Genomic DNA, 27,614 nt, shown 5'->3' on the forward strand with positions numbered 1-27,614 from the left:
TTTAGAAAAAACTTTATACTTAAAGGCATTCCTGCTTGGCTCGTAACATTTTTTGCCACTGCGTCTAACCCATCTTCCTTTAAAACCGTTACAACACTTTTTTTCAATTTCCCAATGTTTCCCCTCCATTCAACGAAAAGAGAACTTAAAGCGTCAGACGATTTTCTTTCGAACATTGTCGACGGAAGGATAGCGAACTTGCCGGATTTATCTGTCTGTAGCAGTTTAAGCGAACCCCTTTCTAATTTTCTCTTAACTGAAACTACGCCTCGGAAATTCCTTCCTTCTGTTGGATAAGACTTATCTAGAAGAGATTCCATTCTATCAACTGCCTGATCTACAAATGCTACTCTCTCGTCAAAATTGATCACTTTCGAAATGTCCTGAATGGAGGAAAAAGCATCCAACCTCGAAGGTTTAACATTCAAGCAAAACTTTGGGCCTTTGCTTAACATCTGCTCCGCTATGTCTGAGATGCCCACATTACAAGGATTAACAATGCTACTTTTAGATATGTCCGTCACGTGCCCCGAACCTGGTGTACCTTCACTTCTTCTTTCTCTGGTCTTCGTTCTCTTAAAACTGTCTATAGTACAATTCGTCGCTTCACATACCACAGCCGTTCGAAAAATTACTTTTTCCCTAGTTCCAGCGTAGATAGTCCTGGTCGTCACAGGACGATTGGTCACAGGATGATTCGTCACATAGGAACATTCGTCACAGGATGACTCGTCATGCGGGCAACTGGTCACATTGATCGAGCAGGGGACGATAGTAAATTGTAAATTCAACATCTGCCCACATACCCTGATGAGGAGTTTCACGATTTTCCACTGTCACGTAAACCAATGGTTATATAAACTAATATTACAATACTCATCCGCTTTTCCTTTCTTTATATTACGGGTCTTCAGCAGGTTGATCTCAGCTGCAGGCTTGAACCAGCAATAATCCGACTGGCAGCCAAATCAGTTATTAGTTTTGCCTTGCATACACCTATTCGACAAAACCAACAAGTATCAGAATTCCTTCTGCAGTATGTGTACGAGTACACCTCGTGCAGCATCATGGCTCTACCTCTCTCTGTTGCGATCACCTCCATCCTTTTGAATGCAGTCTGAGTTAAAAAATAATCGCTCTTCTATGGCCTCCGCATTCACCGTTCAGGACGGACCCAGATAGCTAAAACGTCTGTTACAAATTCTTTGACCTCGAGAAGCGAAAGACATGCTAAGATAAGAGGTGACCGACTTTGTGAGGCCCAACCAACATTCAATGTTCGGGACCGAATCAGAAGCTAAAACATTCGTTACAAATTCTTCACCTTTGTCCGCCCGAACCAAATTGAACAATACATTTTTGGGGGGACGAACTATTGTGGGACCGGTTGGCCGCGGGACGAGTCATCCTACGACGAATGTTCCTGTGTGACGAACCGTCCTGTGACCCATTGTCCTGTGACGAGTGTGCATGTGACGAATGGACCGTATCCCGTAATATCCTTGCCTCTGAGGAGTGTCCAGTTGCGATCACAGGCCTTGCAGAGCTCCTGTATTCTTGTAATTTTTCCTTCTCTGTAGACCTTGATTATCTTCTTTTTGGCGCTCCAACCAAACCCCGTAGATGAAAGATGCTTGAACCGGCCCGGATTGACGCAGCGTTTCCTCAAACAAATGCCGAAGAAGGCGACTTCTGCTTCCAGCTCGGCTAGACGGCGTCCCAGGTTGTCCAGCACAGTGAGGGCTTGAAGAAGTATCTTTGATGGTTTCGGGTAGCTTGTGGGTCCATAGGAGAAGGGAAAGAAGCCTGCTTCCGGATTTAAATTCGGCAACTTCGCTATCCTTCCGCCGACAATGTTCGAAAGAAAATCGTCTCACGCTTTAAGTTCTCTTTTCGTTGAATGGAGGGGAAACATTGGGAAATTGAAAAAAAGTGTTGTAACGGTTTTAAAGGAAGATGGGTTAGACGCAGTGGCAAAAAACGTTACGAGCCAAGCAGGAATGACGTTAAGTGTAAAGTTTTTTCTAAAAGATCACAAAGTAGACATGCCCTTTCGTATAGTGGTGAACGAGAATGGAACGTGGCAGCACACCATCTCACGATTTCTTCAGCAAGGGTTGAATCTTGTGAAGCCTGAAAAAATTCTGCCCTTAAGAATTCGAATTAATTGATCAGTACCCTGGAGGAGTTCATAGGAAGAGATGTCCGGTAGTCTCCGTAGACATTAAGGACTTATATTATTCGCTAGAGAAGGCACGTCTAATGCAGAGGGTTCGTGAGACTCTGGAATTAAATTTGGGTCATTTTCAATCCAACTTGGGAATAACGGTGGATAGTTTTTTGTCAATTCTGGATCTGTATCTCCAGGCAACGGTAGTAGAGTTCAATGAACGCAAATTTGTACAAAAAGATGGCGTATGTATCGGTTCATCGGTTGCTCCAATGCTAGCAGAAATATACCTTAACAACATGGATGCTGCCGCAACGGATAAATTGAATTGTATCTCATCGAGTACGGGCTTTGTAAGAAGATATGTCGATGATGTTTTCATCTGCTCATTTCGCGAGGAGGATATACTCGAGTTGGAGCGGAGAGTGAGGGGAGCGGCGCCGGAACTTAAGTTCACCTTGGAAAAGCCGCACAATGACGTTCTACAATTTCTGGACTTACGCATTCACGTTGAGGGGGGGTCTATGTTGGGAGTATGGAAAAATGGCCGCAAAACCCGTTCTGAGTAGGAAAAGTTGTCATGCTAAATCACTAAAAGCAGGTGTAGTCAAATATCTAATGAGCAACGCACTGGATATGTCGTGTGCCCATCTTATGAGTTGTGCGGTAGAAAGGCCGTGGTCAAGGTTAGAAGATGCAGGCTATGACAGTGTGTTCATAAAAAGGCAATCGGAATTACAGCAAAAGGCTAAGCGACGACCAGACAAGGAAGCGAAAACGCATTATGCGGTTATTCCGTATTTTCACGCAATTTCTCATAACCTTGATGCATGCGCAAAGAAATTTGGGATAGATGTAGCGTTTAAGTCCGACTTTAAGCTGAACCGTTTGACACCGTTTCAGACGAGTCAGAAAGTGTGTCAGAAAGGGCACCGTGATAGGTCGGTTGATTGCAAGGAAGGGGTGGTCTGTGAAATACCACTGGAATGCGGTTTCAAGTATGTGACGCAGACGGCAAGGTGTGCAAATGATAGATTGGTAGAGCACAAAAGAAATGTAAAAATAAACGCATCCGATTCAGAGATTGCTAAACAGATTAGTGGGTGTAACAAGTGTACGGCACATCGGTCGCAAACTGGCATTGTGCACAGAGAACACTACAGCACTAAGAGGCTCATAAGCGAGACAGTTCGTATCAAATCCATCAGCAATTGTATCAGCCATGCTTCGATGCAACTCGGAAGTAGTTCCAAGAAATTTCTTAAAATCTAAAAAGTTTTTTTTTTTTTTTTTTTGTAATAGTTGTAAGTGAACGTGGGATCAGTCATTTTGCGCTCAGGGGTTCACTCGGAAGTCTTATCAGTTCTCGGTTAGATATTGCACAGCCTTTCCAGCGGTTGGAAAGGAAGTGGTTCCGTGTGGTTGTTTTGTTTTGGTTGTTTTGTTCAAGGTCCTAAACTTTCAGTTGGGATTGAGGTCACCGTGTACGGTGGAGGTGAAGACCAGTGTGGGTAGGATTGTATAGAGAACAAAGGATGACCTTGTGACGTCGATGGTCGATGGTTAGATTGTGGGTATATAAGACTTTGAGGAAATAAACGCAGTAGCTGAGTTTGAGACGTTCCTTTCTCCTGTCTTTCTTCTTCGACTCCGTTTCCTTGCTTTTACCACAGTCTCGGGTTTTCTACATTATGATTAAGTTTTGGAGCTGTTTTTTTTCCCTGAGATGTGACAAAGTATCTCAGAGTACTTCAATACGTATTACACTCATATCACATGGTCTTCACAGCCTAATATCAGTGTCAGGTTTTTTCATTAGGCAAGATGAGCAAGGAAGCCATTGAAAAATAAAGCCAGAAAATGTAATGTTATTCCTACTTTACCACTTCTACTAATAAAGAAACAGGCCTTGCGCGGAAAAAGCAGTTCTGAGAATGGCCTAAAGAGTAATACACTTGATACAGCCAGCAAATGTACGTCGTGGTTGGTTTGATAAATTGCGTCGCGATTCCTCCGAAAAAACAAATTACGCTCTTCGAAATTTTTTAAGGACTAAGTTTAGTTTATACGGATTGATAGTGAGCCGTCTCATCGAAAAGAGAGGCGTGATAAGAGGTAATATATCCCCTTATATGCAATGATACACTAAAACTAACATAGCCACCCCTACCGAAAAACAAAAACAGTGTAACTTTCACTATCTAGATTACTAATGGTGAATTCCACTCGTAGATCTGGGGCGCTTTCGAAAATCTGCAAGGGAGGCAAAATTCCGCTCTGTAGGACTCGCTTCGAACCGATGAGGGGAAGATAAACTCGCATTTTTGAGCGACCCACTCCCCCCTCCCCCCTCCTTCGTTTAAAATGGCGGCTGCTGGAACTTGACAAGCCCACCAACGCCTCAGCCGACTGATCTTTCCGACGACCAGTGACATATGTCCTTGCTCAGTTGCAGAAATATCACGCCACACAGGCCGGGCGAAATTCACGTACCACTGAACCCATATCACAAAAAACAGGGAAGACGTCCGCGTTCGCCACCGGCCTTTCGGCCGTCTAGAAGTGGCGGGGTACGCAAGGCGATTGCCATCGTGGAGTTCGGATTTCTGGTACGACTTTAATAAACACAGAGCCAACAAACCATCACCTGCTTGGTCGTTGCCAATCTGTTCTCGCTTTATTGCACGAGAAAACGGCGGCGGCACGCACAGTAAAAACGTAAACAATCACTGGCGGCAAAATGAACAGGCCTAACCTTGCGTCTGCCTCCGTCCGATTTTCTGCCGTTCTTTTTCTCGTTCTTCCTCTCACGATCACAGATGTCAGCGCTTGCGATTTGCCACGCTCCAGTCCCGGCTTTGTATTCCTTCTCTACGCGAGTTAGAAGCGTTCGAGCCGTCATAATCCCGCGTAAACAACCGACGCTTCCGGGCAGACCCAGCTCGACCGACTCGAGGCCGTCGACGGCGCGCCCCGCGGCCGGTCCATAGAGTAGTATTATAGTGAACGTAAAGAGAGGACACAGAAGCTGATTCGCGGTCCAGATAGTGTGTTTAATGACCTCCGCTACGTGACGCTTTTCTGTAATTTGGTTAACATTAGTTAGAACCAGTGTTGGACAAAATACTCGGTAAAAGTATTTAAGTTAAGTTACTAAATACCTGCTTCATAAAGTATTTAAAATACTACTAAAGTTACTTTCAGTATAAAGTATCTTGAGTAGAGTACAAATACTTAGAAATGTATTTCAGTTACTTTTGAAGATACTTCCGCATTGCTTAATTTGTATTGCCGTCATTGACAACGACAATTATGCAGCTACGCAAATCATCGTTGATTTGCGTTAATATCATCGTTAATGTTCGTTAATGTCATCGTTGAACTTTCCGAAATGGTAGAAACAATTCAAACAGACTGTCTTATTATAAGTGGTGATTTTAATGTACCTGAAGTATCTTGGAATCGGTATATGTTGCAGACTGGAGTGGTAACTGGAGTGGGAAGGGAAATGATAAACATGGTGCGTACATTTGCGCTCACCCAAATTGTAGAAGAACCGACAAGGGGAAACAACATTTTAGATTTAGTCCTAACAGATCAACCCGCTTGGGTAAAGTCTAGTTTGATCCTACCTGGAATAAGCGACCACCATGTGGTACTTTGTGATATGAACGTATCGTATGAAAAAACACAGCCAAACACTGCCCGGAGAATGTACAATTATGCAAGTGGAAATACTGCTGAGATATGTTCTTCTTTAGACGAATACTTCCAGGAATTTGAAGTTTTATCAGAGTCTCTTAGTGTTAATGATCTCTGGTTACTTTTTAGGGCAAACATTTTTGAGCTACGAGACCGATTTGTGCCATCATGGCTATTAACAGCAAGACGTGCAAAAAGTAAACCTTGGTTTAACAAGGAGTTACGGGCTCTTAGAAATAGGAGACAGAGAGTATTTAATAATCTTAAAAAAAAAATCCTCCTCAGAAGGTAGAGCGAAATTAAAGGCTATCGACAAGGAATTTAAAACTGCAACGAGTGAAGCAAAAACTAACTTTCTTGAGTCATTTCCATCGCGAATTAGAAAGAACCCGAAGGAGTTCTGGAGGTACGTTAAACGTAACAGAAAAGATAAAGTATGCATCCCACCACTCGCGCATAACGGCGACTTAATAGAAACTAGCCTTGGGCAAGCAAACTGCCTGAACGACTTTTTTGGCTCAGTCTTTTTACCTAAAACGTTAAATTCTAATCATTCAAGTCTAGCTAGAACGAATATTGAAACCATGGAGGAGGTATTAATCGACGAGCATGGAATTACACTGCTGCTACAGCGTTTGGATCCATCCAAAGCGGGAGGTCCAGACGGCTTGCCAAGTAGTATCTTAAAGTTGTGTGCGCGGTCCGTTTCACCGTTTCTGAAGGTGTTGTTTACTAAGTCTCTTAACACGTGTGGCCTTCCCAGCGATTGGAAGACAGCTTGTGTTGTTCCTGTGCATAAATCTGGACCTAGGGAGCTCGTCACGAATTACCGACCCATCTCTCTAACAAGTATTGTTTGTAAAACGTTAGAACATATTTTATATACTAGCATTATAAAACACATCGACGCGCATGCAATGTTTAATCCAAAGCAACATGGTTTTCGGCAGGGAGTCTCATGTGTTACTCAACTAACAGAGTTTGTTCACCAAATAAGTGAAAAATTGGATCAGCGAAGATGCATAGACTGTGTATTTATAGATTTCAAAAAGGCGTTTGATGTCGTAGACCACAACTTACTTGTTCGTAAGTTAAATAGTTTTAATATTAACCCTCGCATAGTTGAGTGGATTCAGGAATATTTAAATTTAAGATCCCAATATGTGGTAGTAAATGGTGCTGCATCTGAAACTATTGACGTGACGTCAGGCGTCCCACAGGGGTCGGTGCTGGGCCCGTTGTTGTTCTTGGTTTATATTAATGACGTCGCAGAAAATATCACTTCTTATATGAGACTGTTTGCAGACGACTGCGTCGTGTATCGAGAAATTAGAAGCGAGGAAGACAACTATGCATTGCAACGCGACCTATTCAGAATACACAGGTGGTGCCAAGAATGGAATATGAAGCTAAACCTAGGAAAAACAGTACATATGTGCTTTTCAAGAAAAAAAGATGGACCTAAAAATGTGTACATGATTGACAGTACCCCATTACAAACTGTGTTTGAATTTAAATACTTAGGAATATACCTAACACCATCCTTGTGTTGGCACAGGCACGTTGATTTCGTAACAGGGAAAGCTTGTAAAGTATTGGGTTTTTTACGACGCAATACCCGACAATTTCCGCAAAGTGCGCGAGATTTGTTGTACAAAACTTATATCAGGTCTGTTCTCGAATACGCGAGTACAGTCTGGGACCCACCAAATGCTGTTGATAAAAATAAACTTGAAAGAGTTCAAAACTTAGCGGCTAGATATGTTTCCGGGAATTATAACAGGCGACTCAGCATGACAAGTCTGAAGGAATTCTTAGGCTGGGAATCTCTCGAAAAAAGAAGGAAAAAGCTACGGCTAAAATTATTTCATAACATTTACCACCGCAGAACTGGTATACAGCGCGAAGACTATATTTTCCCCCCGCATTATATCTCTCATCGTGTCGATCACGAACGAAAGGTACGTGAATATAAATGTAATACAAACCAGTTTAAATCTTCTTTTTTCCCCAAATCTATTAGCGAATGGAACCAATTGCCTTCGGAGGTTGTTGATATTTTGGACAATGACGCTTTTTTTGCTGCATTGTGAAAAGTGTTCTTTTTTGTTTGTTTTTTTGTTTCCCGTGTACTGGGTATGCATGTGCGCGTTCTGTTGTTCGCGTTCTGTTATTCTCCTTTATATTTGCTTAAATGAATCACATTGATGTACACTTCCCCCCCACTGTAATGCCACTGGCGCTGTGGGTAAGTGAATAAATAAATAAATAAATAAATAAATAAATAAATAAATCTGGGTTACCAGAATGGTCTATTAGCACGCAACAATACAAAACGGAAAAAAGTATCGTAAGGCTATTTTATGCAGTCCGACTATAAAGAGCAAAATATTGTCACGAATAATAAATGATGAGGCGGCGAATAACTGAAGAAACTAAACGTTTAATTGCGCGAACTTGTTCCCAAAACAAAATAGAGAAAGGCTAGCGTTGCAGGTGTCGATGTCGGCAAAACAATAGGATCGACCGCGGGCCGAGACTGACTCCGGACCGCCACTCGGACAACTTTTGTACCCACGTGGGTTTCTGGAACATTCGGCGTAGAAAGTTCGGCGCGTAGAACATTCAGAACTCGATTAGACGACAAAATTCTAGAACTTACCAGAACTTGTGTCAAGTTGAAGGAATAAATAAAAGAGAAGTCCGCTTTCTGGTATCCAACCCGGAGCCTCCACGCGAGAACCAAGCGCGGTAACCATGCGGCCACGCGCTCGCTGGGCAACGCGCGTGACAATATCACTGATAGATGTTAGAAAACATTTCTGGGACAACAAGAAAGCGGTCGCTTTAGCTATTTGGAAGCAGATGAGACCGTGGCGCCCCAAGCGGTGAACTTAAAAACTAGATGGATGGGGACAACAAATACAGTGGCTCAGCGCTCGGCTGACATGACCGAACGCGGCGTCAGCGTTCTGCTGGAGTTCGTGTTCACCGGTGATGGGGAGGAGGGGCTCTTTCGTTACCATTCCGGCCTGCATGAACAATGCAGCATGCACGGTGCTCAGCTCAGCATAAAAGCCCAAGTGGGTCAAGTTCACATCATCTCACGACGGCATTCGGGGAAGATCCGACACTTAACGTCACTTCACTAATTGTTGCTATTTTTTTCATTACACTGTGCCCCGTGCTCTATTAAAAAATATGACACGAACATGCCCACAAGGCCTGCTTGCATGTGCACACGCCTTGGGTTGTGTAAACAACGAGGTGTGGGGGTGACAAACGGGTTAGAGTGCTTCGCCAATAGTGACATCGATGAATATCACATCCTGCGGCGCACCTTAGAGGCATTCATATTCCCTATACGGGAAGTTCACTATAAACGAACTTGGGACACGTATATGAGTGAACGGCTAACAAAGAAAACCCACATAATAACCACGGCAGCGGTCGCACCTTCTTCAAGTAGGTGACGTGGCGAAGGCCACGCATGCCACAAGAGCGAAGACGGAACTCGTAGACCATTGTTGGAATACGGGTCAGAGTTTTGACTTTGAGAATGCGTCCACTCTGGCGCGTGAACAAAGGTGGGGTCCACGCAGGTTCGTGGAATCATGGTTAATCCGAAGTGACTCTTCGGCTTGCAACTCCAACCGCGGCCCCCTTCCCCGATGTGTACGCGGACTTGCTTAAATAGGACTTTGCAGTTTTTTTTGCTCATTCCTGCTTGAAGGTTTCACTGATGATGTTTCCCGCACGGGGGACGAAACGTTTGATTAAATTCTTCATCTTGTTAAGTAAAGTCGGCGCAGTTGTTTTTATCATTATGATTCCCGGCTTTTGGAATATTTTTGCAAGTAGGTTGTGTTCAAAAAAGCAATCAAAGTTGGGGGACACCTCGTTGGCATTTGGAGAGGTCATCCAGCTCCCAGTTCGTTTCCTGTACTGTTCTCTGCTTATCAATGTTCGCTTACAAACAGTGTTCGCGAGAACAATAAGTGCCAAACTGAAACACAAAGAAAAAAAAAAAAGAAACCTCGACGTTTTGCCTTAGCGGGGTCAAATATACAAAAAGCAAAACAAAAATGTCAACTTTTTTGTGTGTGTCCACTTCTCATTTTCTTCTATTTGTTAATTCTTGACACTTAAGTCTGCATTGTTCTCGTGGGTCGTTTCCCGGTCTGCTTGCGCCTCAGGGTGGCACCTTTACTTCCCTAAAACCACACCTTTTGTTTGAGGATTTTTTTGGGGGAAACTCTGTAGAAACAAAAGGCGCCTTTGGGAAGGCGAGGGGAGATCCTTCATTGTACGAACTTTGGGCTGAAGTCACGGTCGGCAAAAAAGCGATATTTTCCCGAGATCAGTTAAAGTCACCGTAGCTAATCGGAGCTAACAACAGGATTCGGTTGCTCGAAAGACTGTTCACGTTTGCCCGTGCCACACCCACCCCACTTCATACCGAAAAACTCGGAAAATGGCGGAATTTCAAAAAATGTATTTAAGATAATGAGTACGAAATACTCAAAATTGTAATTAAAATAGAGTATTAAATACTCTCCATCAAAGGTATTTGCAAGATACCAAGATACTCCAAAAAGTATTTAAGATACAGTATCTTGAGTAGAGTACTTGAGATAGGCACAAGTCTGGTTAGAACACTTTCTATGACAAGTATTCGTTTTTGAAATTGTTATACTTTAGAATTACTTAGAGTACTTAAAACGATTAAATTTTATTAATCTAATTCGTCACAGAAACCACGTGACGAATGGCGCCTGCCACGGCCTGCCGTGGGCCTGCACGCCGTCGCTTCAGCATCATTTTGCATGGCCTCTGCTCGTCCGTGCGTCGTTCGTCCGTGCCGTGCGTGCCGTCCGTTTGTGCTTTCTGCTGCAGGCGTGTTCGGTCGGCTTTGCATCAAACAAGGTGACGCATGACTGCTCGCGTGCTCGCATGCTCGGCGTGAGTTTGTGGAGCCGAGCGGTTTGAGCTTCTCGCGCTTTTTCCGTCGGGCTGTTGGGTTGCAATCGTGTGTGCACCTTGATTTTCGATGAGATTTCCTAGAAAAAGGACTTAATTTATGACTCTGTGATCGACATTGTCCATAGATTCACAGATGACGGTGTTGAACGGTGTTGCAGATAGATCCTTGGTTGTTGTGCTCTCTGGAATTTGCAGGAGGTGGGTTCAGCCACTGTTGCGCACACTTTAACACCGTCATCTGTTATCCGCAGTCTACTCATTTCTCTCATTGCAAGAGCTTAAGACTGTTGTCTTTACAGTAAAGGCTTTAGTCTGTGATCAGGGGGTGCCAAACGTAAGCTTGACTGACCAACTTGGTGTGCCTGTGCGTAAGCCGTTTTTTGAAGTTGACTACGAATATGTTTACTTTATTTTTGATGTTCCGCACCTTATCAACAGAACCAGGAACAATCTCCAAGCACACAAATTTTTTGCATTGGAAATGAGGTCAATGAGGGGTCCCATATTGTTAAAATTTATCTTTCTACCCGTGAGATGAGGTCGCGATCGGCTCCGAAAGTTACTGAGACAAACAATTTACAAAACCCTTTCAGTAACATGAAAGTAAAACGTGCCGCACAGGTAATGAGTGCCTCATAGTCTGTCTTGCAATCCTATTCTTTGTTTATGCCAAGGAGCTTCCTGAGGCAGCCATGGCTACAGACTATTTCTGCGATAGAATGGACAACTTTCTAAATAGCTCACAATTTAAGAAGAATGGGCAGAAGTGGCGTCATGCCATTCTGAAAAGAGAATTTGAGGTACTCGATTTCCTTCACATGCAACTCGGATGGATTTCAGCCTGGAAGTTCCAAAGTAGGATGCAGCCACAAACCATCATAGGGTGGCAAGTTACTATAAAGAGTGTTCTCGTGCTCTGGGAGGCGCTTTCAAAGAGCAATGACTTTAAGTTCTTACTTAGACGACGCCTGAAGCAAGACGCACTTGAGAACATTTTTGGAGCTATATGACAAATGCGGGTCTGCAATACAAACCCAAAAGTGTATCACTTCACCTGAGGACTAAACCACATAGGAGTAAAGAAACTGTTCAAACTGTCGAACAATGGAAACGTAGAGGATGACGAGGCTGGGACCTCCTTAAGGAGTTGCCAATATTTTCGCATCATGAAAGTTCAATTGCAGAAAATTTGGAATGTTTTACATTTGATAACTTCCCGCCACTAAAGGATATTTCTGAGCTGACATCAGACATCAGGTTTAACATATTTGATGACTCGTCCCCTTTTTACGTTGGGTTCTATTTGATCAAGCATTTCCTTGAACTGACAACTCACAGCTGTGGCTGTTCTCAGCCGCTGAGGAAAGAGTCTGACAGCTTGGCCAGGCCTCACCACTACTTTCTTGTGCTTCAAGCATATTACGTGCCTGGAAAACTCTTCGGGAATCTAATATACCATCCCAGGCTGCCTTTAATTTCATTCAGCAACTAGAAAATCGCTTTCTTGACATAACAGAGAGTGCGGCGCATGTTTGAGGAATGAGTGCTGTCTTGTATCATACGCTTTCAGGTCTGGGTAGTTTTAGCATTGCTCGGAGTGGCACCAATAGTTTTTAAAAATGTTTTGTAGAATACGCTTGTGCTGGCATGTACAATGTCTTAACCGAAAATTGGACAAAGTTTGGTTGCACTCTTCAGTTGCTGTAAGCAACTAGACAAATTTAACTGTTAATAGTGTATTAATGGAGGTGGTTGAAAATCAGAAGCAAAAAGTGCTTATTAATTGAGCGGTGCAGCTCGCACTCGAAACAATTGTTTCCCTTCATTCCAGCAAATGTGTATCACGGCCCTTTTGCAAAAGTATCTATCCACTTTCTGCAGAATGTTTCTAGAGAATAGTGTATAGTTCCTATAGATATTAAAAAAAAATTATCCACTTTTTAGCCGCTTTTTTTTAAGCCATACTCTTTCTGATCAAATGTATTTCGAGGAATGTTTAGGGGCGTTGAATCTTGTCAGATTCCGAATTGAGTTCTCAGTGTTTGGTATTGGCTCACCCGCAGTTGGTTTCAGGCTATGCCAATTCGTGTGTTCTATAATAGCCTGAAATTGGGAATTCGTACTCTTCGCTGTGTGTTTTGCACTCTTATTTTACTCTTATGACTGGTAATGATAGCGATGTCTTATTTATTTCTGGGCTTACTTCCCGTGCCCGAGCCGGCCTGAAAGCGAATGAATCATTCAACATGTTCCCTGTAAAAAAATTTTGTTAACTTGGTACCGCTAGAAATATATTGCGAAGAGTACGATATGCCAGACTCCTTCATATTCATGTATTTTTGTGAGTATTAGTATCTGTTTCTTATAAAGCATACAGATTGTCGGAAGTAAATTAGGTATATACGAATGTGGTACAATAAAATATTTTCGAACCACTTACTGTTGCTGACCCCAAAATGCTCCACCAGTCAGGAGTCAATGTGCAGATTGTGTAGCTTCAATGTTTTACAGTAGAAAAACAAACAACCAAGATATGCGCATCTGTTTTGTAAAGTAGAAATTTTGTTTTACACATTTTGCACAAATTCTACCGTAAAAATTAAAATAAAACTGCGTCAACATTAAAAAAAAATGAAAAGAAACAGCGGCTTTCGGAGCCGAAGAGCTCCCGAGAGCCTAGCGAGGAGCGACGCAAGAAGGAAATTCGGGGAGAAAGAGAAGGAGAAGGATACCGGAGAAACGGTGCAGAAACGCCAAAACCGAAACCGAAACTACCTTGACCGGAACCAGGACTATGTAGATTATGTTTAATGCCGCCCGCTAGGAGCGCTAGCTCTCACTCGTCTATCTGGGCCGCTGGGACCTATGACAATGTCCGCTCTTTACCTTGTGTATATTACTCTATGGCCGGTCGGCCCGCCAACCTCGTCGTGCACGCCACATCCGCCGCCGCCGAGTTAAAGAAAATGACCGTAGCGCGCTCTGTTAACTTCCGCCAAGATCTCTGAAATTTCGCGGATCAAGTTTGGCGGGGTTGGAGGCGCTAGCGGCCGCTGCCGGAGATCTACGAGCGGAATAGGCGCGCTCCAAATGGGGAATTTTTAAGCTCTCGAGGACTGCAAGCAGAATGGACTTCTTCCAAAACCGACGCGCCCCATTGCGGCGAAATACCACGCAGTGCACTCTGGGAACTAGTTGGCCACTCAGTTTTGGTTTCGACTGAGCAGATTCATCTCATGCTATCACGCCGCGACCGAACGCACTGCTTGCGTTTTCGATTATCTGACGTTTTTACGTATGTAGAATACACTCATTCTTGAGCGATACAAAACGAATGCCGGGGCACTTTCCTTGGTTCCCGAAACACCGGATATTATGAGTGCGTATGCAAACGTAGTAAGACGTGGCTTAGTCACCTCATCTTTGAGTTCAATTTCAATAATCCCGTCTAGTACCAGTGAACTACAAGTGAAATTCGGTCACCTGGAGCATTACACGTATTTTGTTTGCCAAACGTCCGCTTCTTGTTACTTCATTGGGTGAAAAGCAAGCCGCACCCTCACAGGAGTATCAAAGTTGAGCCCAGCGTTGACGCATGAACTTTTAAGGAAACGTAATAAATTCGACCTCACTACTGTACCAAAGCTAGTATGATGTCTTCCACGTGTCATCATATATCTCTCACTCAGATTTTATGCTGATAGAAAATTAAGTTGTTGCAAACGCTGAGATCGGCTAGCTACGACGGAGGCCCTAACAAGCGTCCCCTATTCCTCGCTAAGCCTTTTTGGACGAGCTTTTACTGACGCCCAAGATCTGTGCCTGAACGGTGTGTCTGAAATCATCTCGGCATTCTCAGGCAGGAAGAAACAAACACATAGCAAATATAATGGCCATTAGCAACCGTCAAATCCACATTGAATAATTTCCTTCGTTTGGCGCACCGCATAGCTAGGGTTCATGCCCCTCCGGCGTACTTCTGGCGAATGGTGCGACATTTTTCTCACAAGTGCTCGACTTTTGCTTTCTTAAAACGGTTTGTATGTGCGAATGGTGCCTATACGATTGCAGGATAACTTTACGCGCATACGCGATGTTGAATATTAGTAAAATGCAAGTGGGTGGGGCCTTCGCTTCGTGCAGTGCTGCGGGTCAGTACAGATAAGAGATAAGAAGTGTGTTATAATTGAGCTTTTCAATGGCGCCTCCGACTTTTACCTCGCGTACACATGCGTATTAAGAAAACAGTAATTGCAAAAAGTAATATTTCGTGTATGGACGCACGAAACAAACAAACTTCCTGATCAACAACACTAATGTAAAGGCGCGAGCTCGATGTATGCATACTTATTAATTGCTACAGCTTGTTGATTCGTACATAAGCAAGGTCCCCGAGCTTCGCAGAGTCAACATTCCCAGCACTGGCCCGTCCACGTACCTCGAAAGGCTAACAGAAATGCTCAAGTACAAAAATACAACAAGCCTGTGTTAAGACAAGCCATACGTCTCGGGCTTGTGCTAAAGCTTCGAGGTCTGGCCATTTGGGTTAGTTTAGAGACCACAAACGACGCTCTCGGGACCAGAAAACACGAGATAACGGCCGTTAATAGTCCACGCTCTGTGTGTAATCTCTTGTCGACGTGTCGATCGAAACCGAAACCATGTCCCTCTCCTCCCTGGCCAACTAGTTCCCAGAGTGGAACACGCGCGGTGTTGCATGCAGGGCTTTATGGAAGTAGTCTATTCACTATAACTAGAACGGTTTCTGAAAACCTGAAATTCAAATTGCAGACAAATGAATAATTTTTGAAAACATGAAATCTAGACTAAAGTGGCGAAGCGGGCGAGTTGGTTCATGACATAAAATTAATAAGCGCTCACAAAGACGAGGATAAAAAAGGAAATCGAACAGGACGAGGGCTTACTCTCAACTGAAAATTTATTTAAAAACGGCTAAAGCAAACAACCTCCTACAAAAATACACTGAATCACTCAGTGGCGTCACTCCATCACCACGCGTCAATAAAATCACTTTTTTTTTTGGTGCAGAAAAATTGACGGCTGGCTGACGCAGCCTCTCAGTGCCTCCTTTCTTTATAGCATGCGCTTCAAGCACATCCCTCGTAGCTTTTTCAAAAGAGCTCTCCCTACGATCGTGGTATTTTGAAAGTTTGGCTGGCACTGACAGTCTCTGCAATGAAGAGGCAAGTGTTCTCCAGGTGTTGAGTGCAAAGCCAGATCACGTTCGCGCATCCTCTCATTTACGCACCGTCCTGTCTGGCCAATGCACACTCTACCGCATGTCAGCGGTATTCTGTACACCACGCCCACGTTACAACCAACAAATCTTTTGGCATGATTGACGGTGCATAAGCGCGCGTCGTTCTTTTTTTCCTGAATCCGTGGGCATAATTGGGCCAACTTACATGGCGCCGAAAACACAAGCGGCACATCAAATCTTTCTGCCACCTTTTTTAAGTCATGTGAAATTTTGTGCAAGTAAGGAATAACCTGAGGTCTCGTTTTTTTTTTTTTTTTTTTTTTTTTCTTTTTTACCCTTAGACTTGCCCTTGATCTTCTTCAGCAGCGTCTCGGCAACCCCAAGCAAAAGTGAAGTTGGATAACCGGCATGTCTAAGTCGATTAACCTGCCGGCTGAAGCTGTCACGCATAACATGGTGGCATGACTTCTGGAGTGCCGCCTGAAAATCTAGATATAATCCAGACAGACTTCCACTTCCACTTCCAGAATCTAGATAGCAATAGTTTATAATGAATTTTTCGGTAAGGTGGGAAGTTGAGACTAAAACAAACAAATAAACTCCGTTATGAAACAACGTAACTGTTAGCTCATACTCGGATGAAAACCGGATGACGGTTCAAACAGGTCTACACACAAAAAACAACAGCACCGAATACTACGTGTTTTAAAACTGCTTAAGATTACTTGTTATAAAAAATGCTGGGCTGCCAAATATGCGAAAGGGTAGTCCTCGTTCCCATGATCTTTCAGGTAGAGTCCGGCAGCCTTCCCGAATTTCCTTCACTGAGTATTGAAACATATGGCACGCACCCCCCGGAATCTCTCACAGAGAAGACGAAACGCACCCCGGGACAGTACGACATAGCCCAGCGATGCACATTGGGTATCTCGGGAGCCTTTAAAAACACAATAAAATATGTATACATCAAATTAAAACAAACATTCAGTCTGGATTATTCTACACGAATTCAAAACATTTAAGAACACCAACCTTTTTGGTTTGTGTCATGTGTTGGTATCGAGATTAAAATAATTGTTTATTTTCTTCTGCTAAGGAGCAGATTGGTAAAAAAACGAAGTGCTGCATTCGAAAGCTTGACGGGGTCCCTGCTCCCTTTAGAGCAATTTTAAGTTATGTCTAAAATTTGTGTAAAAAAAAAACAAAAACTGGCAATAACAAAAATAAAATGAAACAATGTTACCAAATAAAATTGCTCAAAGTACTGGTAGGCTCTAATAGTTCTAATGGAATAAATTTCTAATAATAAACGTATTAAAAAAAAAACAAGAACGTTTAAGGGGACACTGACAGGGTGTTTATACTCGCCGAGGTTTTTAGTTGTACATGACATATAAGAGCCCAACTACCCAGAACAGAATTTGCGACTCGAAGTTCGGTTTTCTTTCGCCCGAAATCTGCCGATCAAGAACTGGCCGGCTTGAGTCGCGCTCACTGTTTTTCCGCGGTCACGAGCCGTTTTCTAAGGTTTCGACGCGACCACCAAATTTAATCAAAGTCGTTGGTCGTTGGAGGCTCACACTTAACATAAAAAAAAATATATGAAACCCATTTTTTGTGGCTTCTGAAAAGCTGCAAATAGGTTGATTGGAAAACAAAGTGGCACAGAGAACCGGAAGCATTCTGTGCGTTCACTGCGTAATTTGCAACATGGCGTCGTTTCGCGTATCGTGGGACTCACAGTGGTGGGACTCGCGGGGACGGCGATGGCAGCGGACGACGGGCGTGGGACCACTACTTCAGAACTGTCGTTCGCGGTACCGGCGAATTCTGTCGGCCGTTGAAAGAGAAATTTTGGACCGATCAAAAGAATTGTTATTCATCCCGTACGACACGCCCGGGTTCCGGAAAAAACGTCCCCGGAAAAAAATGTCCCCCCAAAAAAAGGTTCCTGGACAATATGTGCCCGGAAAAAAAGGCCCCAGGTGGAAAGTAGTAAAAAATGTCCCCCAATAAAATTTTTTTTTCCCTGCTGTATGATCCGCTTTTGACATTTGTGTATTAATCTAGAGTCTGTAATTTCATTCTTGATTTTGTAACATTGCATCTCAACTGTTTTTGTTTGTTTTTCATTGTGAAATAAACATTTATAACTCTTCTAGCCAAAATCAAATGATTGTGTTTGGGGAAATTTGAGAGGTACTTGTGTACCATTTCCAAATAGGTAAAGAGCGCGACACTTGGCGCAAACAGGCGATCGCTAGTTTTTTTTTTTTTTTTCATCTCATAGAATTTAAAGGGTAATTGTCATCAAAGTTATTATAGGTACTGAAAGTGCTTATTTGGGGATATAATGCAGACGGTAAAGTTTAGTTTCCACTAATACTCTTTCTTAGTAAATTATAAAAATACGCCGATGTTGTGTTCGCGCTAACAGTGTCGCGATGTGTACCTCGCGGAATCGTGTATTTTCTCCTTTTGGTGGGGCCGTTTTTTCCTACTTGCCACACGGTGCCTTTTTTCCCAAGGACATATGACCGGACCGTCCGAAGGCCGTGACGATCAGGGAAACCGAGAGATAGAAAATCCTTTGGGGACATTTTGCCTACTTTCCACCTGGGGCCTTTTTTCCGGGGACATTTTGTCCGGGGATTTTTGTTTCCCGGGAACATTTTTTCCGGGGAATTATTTTCCGGGATTGTTTCCTACCCCCGACACGCCCGACCACGAAGCCAATTTGCACAAAGACATCGCCGAGCCTTCGTCCCCTTCTCGTGGCTGAAGACATCGCTCGCGCAAACGTCAAGCACGAAGCGCGTACTTCGAGTTGAATACGCATCGGTACGGGTTCTTTACTAGTGCGGATGTGGCCAATGCGTGATTCTGCCCGACTTCAAGGCGGGAGTGCAGGTAAGGAAGGGAAGTCGGCAGCAAACTTTCCGACATACAGTCGACTGGCTCCATTATTGCTGGTAAAGAAGATTCCCCAGTAGCTCAGTGGAAAAATGTCCGCTTCGCACGCGGCGGAACCGGGTTTGATCCCCGTGCAAACGTACCATGTTTTTTTACTTCAAACATTTTCCGATGTTACATTTTTTTTTTTTACAATTATCACCGAAAAAAAATAAAATGTTGTGGACGAACCGCCGCGGAACTAAATGGTATGGGATTTCCAAGTTGACAGCTGTGAACTCGATGTAATCATTTTGCACAAAATCCGAGGAGCATATAAATCGGGTAGCGTCCGCTTTCCGAGGTGCCTGTAAATGATCTACAGAAATTGCAGGCAGTCATTGGTCCCGATCCCGTTGATCTTTCGGAAACTTGTGCAGACTTTGCCGCACAGTGCCACTTTTTTTCGGACGCAGGACACGTGAGGCAGCTCTTCGCGAAACATCTTGGGGGTATTATTTTCGAAGCCGGTTACGGGAATTCACCACGGGCACTCGCTATTCATTTCCAACTCTTCAATGTGCAAAACAACTGATCTTGAAGTACAGAACAGCGAGCGGAACAAACATAACTGCAAAGGAATCGCACAGCAAACAATTCCCACCACGCATGACGTCGGCTGCGCGCGAAAAAAAAAAAAAAATAGAGGGGAAACTAAAGCGCACGGTCGGGTCTAGGCACGTGACTTCAGCCACTCACTCGCTCCTGTCCACGTCTGTACACCCCCGTGCGTGGGTTTCAGTTTCGGTTTCGAGCAGTTGAGTTTATTTTTTTTTTTGTTTTGTTTTGTTTTTTTAAATACACGTAACTCTGGTGCGAAATAGTAATTGGGTAGTCCTCCGACACCACAATAAATCGCCTGGCAAAAAAAAAATTGGTTTGTGTCAGTGTTTTTTAAGCACTTCTTATGAGTTGTGAATGCGAAAGCATGAATGTCGTTCTTCCGCTTCCTTAGTTCGTCGGCGGCTTAGTCGTTTAAGGCTGGTTCAGACATGGGCAACGAGCGCGATGCGTCCTTTGCAACCGGAGCGACCGGAACGACCGTTCTGCACCGCGCGTACACACGCCTGCAACCGCTGCACCAAGCTAGTGCAGCGGATCGGCAGCACGGCGACCGCTTCTACGCCGCCGTCAGCTGTTTCAGCGGTGCCTCTAAAAAGGGCACTGCCACTCAATGCCGTAACAGAATATAGACAGAGAGTTTTGTATAGCCTAAAGCTTTATTAATATATATTTGTGTTTCATGATAGGCTTGCATGGTACAGTGGATGAAAAAAAGAAAAGAAACAGATGGAGTACGCCGTCTTGGACGATCACGGCTCTAATACACGACTTTTCCGACAGTAAAAATCACGCCACACGCCTTTTCTACGATTATAACAGACGATGTAATTTTATCAGCGATATAGCAACGTAGAAGTATGATTTGGTGATCAGATAGACGTTGCGAGCGTTCAGGATTCCTAACAGTAATCACATTTCTCCGGTGATGAAAACGCGTGAAAATTCGCATCCTTCATACGGTACGCACCAGTAATATCTTGACCTTGGGCACACGCATGGAATGCGCCAAACAAGAAATCCGAGCGATGTTCGAGGACACAAATGTTAGAAAGCACCACTGTAGTCGAAGTAAACAAACACAACGGCACGGGCGTTTCTGCTGTCTTGAGAGTGCCGCCACGACATCGCCGCACAAGTAGGTGGATCTTCCCTTCTAGTACGTGCTGGGTTATCTAGTGACACACGACGAAAATTCACAGTCTAGGATAGCGCTTTTACGCGGAACGATAAGCTTTCACCACGCCGTCCACGTCGACGATCACCACCGACGCCATGTTTGCAAATAGAAGGAGCCGGCCCGCGACCGGCATGCAACGCGCGCGACCCATTCTCTTAAACGAAAAAATAGTCAGAGTGCAGGCGAGCTGGTGTAAGTTGGACATGATTGTAAACCTGAGACTGGGGCAGGAAGAGAACACAACAGAAGGTAGTAAAAGAGGAGGCAACGTGACGTTGCCTCCTCTTTTACTACCTTCTGTTGTGTTCTCTTCCTGCCCCAGTCTCAGGTTTACAATCATGTTCATTCTCTTCGACGTGTGATTGGTCTGTCGTTGCGGTTGTTTCGGTTGTTTGCAACGCAGCGGGGAAAGTTGGGCTCGCTCCAGCTCCTTGCGTCGTGAACGACACGTGCGTGCGTCCCTCCGTCGCTATGGCAACTTACGGTTGCAGACCCTTGCAACGGTCGTTTCGATTGTTCCGGTCGTTCCGGTCGCTACGGACGCATGTGTGCGAACGGGCCTTTAGACGGCCACGTGTCGCCGGCGGAGGGCCGAGCGCGCGCTTTCGTGAAGTAGCCGCACCGAGTTCGGCGGTAAAACCACTGGAGACTGTCCGACCGGGCTCTGGCTCTGTACGGGTGTCGTGCGGCAGCGCGCGCCAGTACCCATGGCAACCGTTTCTGGCGTCTCTACGTCACTGTGACGTACGCGCCTTGCGGCGCGGCGTGGCGCCGCTTCGATCTGATCGGCCAGATGCGCGCGGTGCGGCTTGCTGCGTAGAAGCAAATATGGCGACAATGGGCCTTTTCCGGGGTTTCCACGGCGCATGCGCGGCAGCAGCAGCAGCAGCAGCAGCAGACTGCAGGGGGCAGAGGCGCTGTCAGGCATCATGCCTTTATCTCTGCCCCCTCTGCGGATTGAAATCCGCAAAACCAATAAAGAAAAAAAAAAAGGTGTCCGCCATTTTTGGTGGCGTGGTACGTCCGACTCGGGGCTGCAGGAGGCAGCGGTGATCGCGCGTTTCGAAGCTCTCCGACAGGCCCTAGCGCTGTTTCTTTGTTGGCTGCAGCAACAATTGCAAGCATTGTCGCGGTTTAAGCTTCTTTAGGTTTCCTTCTGCTAGCCTGCGCTCGACGAAGCGGCAGCTCTGGATTCGGGCGATCCAGCGATACAATGCGGGCGGCTCGTAAAGGCAACCTTCAAAGCACTCCCGCGTTTGCAGTTGCCACTTCAAGGAAGGTTCATATTTTCGTTCATTCATTTTTTTATTTTTGTGTGAATACAAGTCAGCAGATTGATTAGGTATTCTGTCGTGTCGCTTATGTACCACGCAGAGCGAGCGCCTCGGAGTTGGCGTTCCTGGGATAGTGCGTTTCACTGGCACACTTTTTTGTTTACCAATGTGACAGTCTCGCGTTGCTACACAAACTGCCTGTCTGATTTTCGGTTGTTGTAAACATTGAAATAACCCACAGTTTTCAAATATTTATAAATCATTGAGGTAAAGTTGCTATGCTGCACAGTTTGTTGCTACGTGCACAATCAGAAAGTGAAATGGGAGCAGATCTATCGCTACCACGACCGGATCTGCTGGTCTTGTGGTTAAATAAGAAAGAGGAAACAATCATCTTGATGTGTTGTCCTTGTGTATATATCGAGTAAACAAAAAATAAGTTTGCAACATTGTCTACAGGCGCTAAACTAAAAATAAATAAATAAAAGACGAAAACAGGTGTGGCCGATTTTGTGTTTTTTCTTCAGGACCTAGAGTGGAGTCACACACAGCTGTAGCCTGAAGTGGGGTGACATCAATGACGAGGCTCGCTCAGAAATCGCTGGCTGCACGTATTAATCTCAGATATTTATTAAACATGTGTTTTAGTGGTGAATTTGGCCTTGTGAAATTTCAAAGTGGGGCTTTTGCCAGTAAAAAACGAGACCCACAAACTCGCCTGGGTCAGCGGCGCTCGCAAACGAGATTTAGTATAGTCGCTGAACAAGTCCGGCCGTTGACCCGGCCAAGTTTGTTGGTCTCATTTTATAATAGAAATGGAGCTACGCGTTGAAATTTAACAAGGTGAAATCCACCACTACAACACATCCTTGATGAGAATTACCTTAGTACGTTCAGGCGCCGGTGTTTTTCGGACGGTTTAGAGAAAGCTTTCACATTTATGAGAATACATCTTGCGAATTAAAATTTTCGAGCGAATTAAACACATAGCTTGGAATTAAAAAAAAAAAGGTTTCCTTAACTGTAACTTGGTCTCGAACATTTTCTGAATTTACTGCCGGTACTGCATATGACATGATTCCTAGGTTAATGTAACCGTTTGTACTTTCTCATAGGTCGAAGAGAGCTTCAACAATGTCGTCAGTTACAACGGGCGCCACGGCGAAGTCAGTCGTCCATTCATTCGAAAAAAAGAAAGTACAAACGGACGAAGTCGTCCGTAGTTAACGCATTAATTGAAAACAAATCTGCTCGTCGATTGTGTTGGATAGAGGAAAAGCAAACGCTCGGCAGTGAGCGCATTTCCCGACCGCGTTCAGACAGCCAACATAGCTTGGAGAGGGCAGAACCGGAAGCAAGGCAGGCCATCAAAAACGCCTCTCCTGCTTGCCGATAGATGGCGCCCAACATTTGCGGGAAAGGCCCATTAGCTTGATCGGTTCAATAAGGGTTCGGTGCTGTGTGCGTCTCAAACGTTCTCCTGAGAACGTTCTAGCCGTCTGTAAAGTTGTTTGAACTACCCGGGGTGACACGAAAGGTGTTGCGAAACCACCATCTCAACTAGCGACAGGCGAGTCTCCACGAACAACAATGACGGCGCCGAGAAGTAGCGGTATGACTCCGGGCGAGCTTGGTTTGGTGTTTGTGGTTTGAGTTCAAGCTGGGGAATCTGTCTTTCGCAATGTTACTGCCACCGCCGACGAAGGAGTTAACACGAGGGGTCTACAAAAGATGCCAAGACGGTTCATTTTGTACAGCATATATCTTTGCGTCGTCAGGTTTGCCGAGCCAGTCATTCGATGCCACCAGGAGACGAAGAAACATGTTTGTTTCGGAATTCCTGTGCTGGGTTTGTATTTTGTACTGCGTTGGTAGGTATTTACTCTCATCTAAGATGTTTTTACCATGCTCGGGGATAACGCTTTGTGACTGCTGATTTCAGTGTGAATGTCAGAACACCTGATAATTATTGTATTCGGTGTGACTTCCTTGGCATAAAGTCAATAAAGCATCTACATTCGAAGAAAAGCGCCAAGTCTCCCATAAAAACTGGTCTCGTCTCATTCAAGCGATTTGTGCTAGCTTTTTCTGTTCAATCTGGGGCATTTCGAACCCCTGAATGCCTTTGTAGCGGCGTTCTGGGGTCCGTATACATTCTGTGGCATATTTTTTTCAGGAGTGACCCACCGTGCACCTCCAGTTGTCTCAGCGAAGTTAGACACGTTGCATATCAATTTGTAAATTAATGTTTATGCAGTCTACACAATTATTCATTGGAACGATTTCGATAGACTTTTTTCAAACTTCAGCTTGATTGGGTGGAAAACGCAAGCAAACACGGTATTGCTAGTGTTGTCAAAATGCGTTTTCCGGTAATGTTTCCTTTGACATTATTGTTCTAAGAGAAATATGATGATGTTACAATAACGTATGCGCCGGTTTCATTTGTTTATTTTAAATCTGAACACTAATTTGCGTTTTGGGCAAAAATAGTGCACCTTAAAGCGAAGTACTGCCAGACGCTCCTTGGGGTCTACGTTCGGTGGCAATGGTGGCCCAGCAAATATGTGCGTCGCGCGACGGGCTTGTGCGTGCATGTGTCTTGGATAGACAAATATCGCCACATATCGCCAGGTGGTCCGTCATGCGGAGCGCCGCGTGGCGTCCAGTTTCACAGCTCATGTGTCCCCCGCTTTACCGGCGACCGCATCGCTGCGTGCGCTGCGCCGCCATGGAGGGGTCCTCTCTGGTGGCTTTTATTTAAATACGCCGCACGAGAGTCAATGGGAGTCTCATTCCTTGATGACACGCTCAACCCAATGGCAGCATAATCTATCAGAAATCGGCTGCATTTGGAAAAGGGGGTTTTAGGTGCCGTTTGGCCAACGTTTGGCGTGGTTTCAAAGCTGATGACGTCTGTTCGCTCCATGGGACAGTTCATTCTTTCGCATCATTAATCGTTCACGACCAAGGATTCCATTGCGATTTCTGACGCCAGAGCTAGGGCAGGTGAAAGCGGCCTATATTCAACAGACCGATCTAAAGAAGCGTTCGGCGCATGCGTGACGCCGTCATGGCTTTAGTTCACAGGAATCAGGCAGCTGTGCACGAGGCGGCTCGTACCTTCTCGTGCTCTACACGCGCAGAGCTCCAGCGAGCTTGTTGCACGGCAAGACCAAACTTCCCTCGATGCATTGCGGCAGCGTAGTCAAACTGGCTGGTGAGATCAGTCGATTCCTAGTGATTTTTTAATGCACGGTTGACAGTCACTAAATGTATTTAGTAATTAGTAAAAAAGGCGTATACACACGCTTTATCACTTACGAAGTTTTTCCAACACCGGGGGGACCTATAATTGTGACCGTGAAAGTGAGCTCAGTGAGAGGTCGGGCAATTCCAAGCTGGGGTGGCTACAGAGAAACGGAAATGAAGAAACCAAACGAATATCAACAAATAACTCAATGAACGAGACAAGCTTGGTCCACCACGCAAACATCTGCTCAATGTCTAAGTGCAGAGGGTTCTCGCTAGTTACAGAAAACAAGCAAATTTATATTATATACAAATAATTTCTCGTTTAGCTTTTAATTAAATTCTAGGCCACTAATTAGATTTAATGGCACTTTTTGCAAGCTGTCCCTGGAACCACTATCCTACGACCCCGTTTCTCCAGTTTCTCGAGAAACCCAGCGATCATAACAAACCCGGAGGAGCAGTTCTGGATTGATCTGAAGTTCTATCCAACATTAACGCTGCGTCATCATTTACGCGATGGATTTCTTGTCTCGGAGGAGCGTCAAAAACAGATGAACGGCAAATGAAATGACGTGGAGCTTGGTCATTTTTCACGTTTGTAGTGCTAGCTCTTGTCCGGAATTGATCGCCCTTTATTTTACCGTTCCCCAGTGTTCTTTTAATGAATGCGTTTTAATATATGAATGCGAAACACTAACCATTTCACTTGCTATTTTGTTTATGATAGCTTGAAACACGTCGCTAATGCGGTGATTTGTAAGGCTGCTGACTTCATAGAACAGCAGACAGGGTTTCTTGGAAAGCATCTGTGGCAGGACCCGGCGTACACGCCGGCTGGTGTGCTGAAAAACGAAATAAGGTTAGATCCGGGTAAACATCTATGCCGTGCACGTTATCTAATATTGAACACAAGAAAGTTGGAAGCCAGATCTCGAGAAATTGGCCCATTGTGCAAACTCTGTTCTTGGGCTTAGTTATGAATCACACAAATGAAGTGCTGAGTTGCCTTGTTGCTGCTCGTTGTTTCCGCGGCATTTACTACACGTGATTATCTTAATCCATATATTATCCTGTGTCTTCTATATAATTTTAGTGTGAGTGGTCCACTTTCGGACAGATTACTTAAAGTAAATACCCATTCTAGCGAAATAGTAAAATATTTCTTTCTTTTTTTAATATTGAAGTTCAATTAACTATAATTTTGAGTGAGTGGCAGGTGATTTTCTTACAAAAGCGTATTGTACATTGCTATATTTTCTTACTCACCCCTCATAATATAAGTGTAATGTAAAATGATTATTTAAAAATATATAAAAAAAAGAGACTCACTCCAGCAAAACAGTTGCGTCACTCATTAGTCGTTGATGCCAGCTCCAAAAATTGAAAGCAAGCTCACAAAACTCGTGTTATAACAAATAATTTCTGTTGGTGCATTCCGCCGATGCGGGACGTTAGTCTTCCCTTACATAACTTTGCAACTTATACATACGTTCTATAGAATCACTTTTTCCGGTTCAGTACAACATAAAAATAACATGAAACCGATTCATGTAATCACCTTAGTGATTACATGAATTCGCTCTAAGTAGATCTATGCAGCGGCGTTTAACTCAAACCAAGTGCGGTATGCTATATGAATCTATACGCACAGCCAAGTCAACCATACTGCCGACTAGAAGAGTCATGCCGAGTCTGGGTGTCCTGTGTTCCTTGATCCGATTAACATAGTTCTCCAGGTAAAGGAAACTCGACTCGTCGGTGATATTGTACACTGAAAAGCAAAAATATATGATATAATTAGAAGGACATATCAGTAAATAATGTGCAGCTAAAGAGTACAGACATATGCCAAATTAAAAAAAAAGATAAATCAAGAACCTCTTCTATTAAAGGGGCGGTGCAACAATTTGCGGACTTTGGCTAATTAATTGCGGGGATTGATCCCGGCCTCATGTGAAGCGAAGGGCCGAAAACTATTCTTTCCTACTTGCCCTAGTTTTCATTAAAAAAAATAAAAAAAAATGGTATCTCTGGCACCCCTCAACTCAACATTGAAGCGGCACCAGCTTCGACTGTGACGTCATTCGGAGTGGCGTTGGTTTCCGGTTGGGTGCTTCTGGCTTCCGTGTCCCCAGCGCTCGCTGCGCTCGCCGGCTCGCCAGGCTCGCCGCTCTCCCGCTCTCCCCGCTCTCCCGTCGATTCCCGAACAACATGGCGGCATGAGCGGACGGCCTGAGCGACGTCGAGCGCAAGATGCTTGCGTATAGTAAGTCAGTTGGACTTGTGCGCCGGGCAGTCGAAGTCGAGGTTGAGACA

The 27,614-nt window shown here is 44.5% G+C and overlaps 1 protein-coding gene across 1 annotated transcript in view; it reads right to left on the reverse strand.

Moving 5' to 3' along the window:
• Positions 1 to 27,614, reverse strand: part of LOC115310419 (GTP-binding protein RHO4) — a 173,421-nt gene that overhangs the window by 75,774 nt on the left and 70,033 nt on the right. The window contains exons 5-7 of the mRNA XM_029968790.3: positions 26,948 to 27,069; positions 25,997 to 26,140; positions 25,368 to 25,453 (exon numbers count right to left, since the gene is read on the reverse strand). Of these exons, the coding sequence (XP_029824650.3) occupies positions 25,368 to 25,453; positions 25,997 to 26,140; positions 26,948 to 27,069 (352 nt within the window). The remainder of the gene's footprint in view (positions 1 to 25,367; positions 25,454 to 25,996; positions 26,141 to 26,947; positions 27,070 to 27,614) is intronic.

Source organism: Ixodes scapularis, unplaced genomic scaffold, assembly GCF_016920785.2.
Source record: "Ixodes scapularis isolate PalLabHiFi unplaced genomic scaffold, ASM1692078v2 PGA_scaffold0__279_contigs__length_252992795, whole genome shotgun sequence".
Classification (NCBI taxonomy): domain Eukaryota; kingdom Metazoa; phylum Arthropoda; class Arachnida; order Ixodida; family Ixodidae; genus Ixodes; species Ixodes scapularis.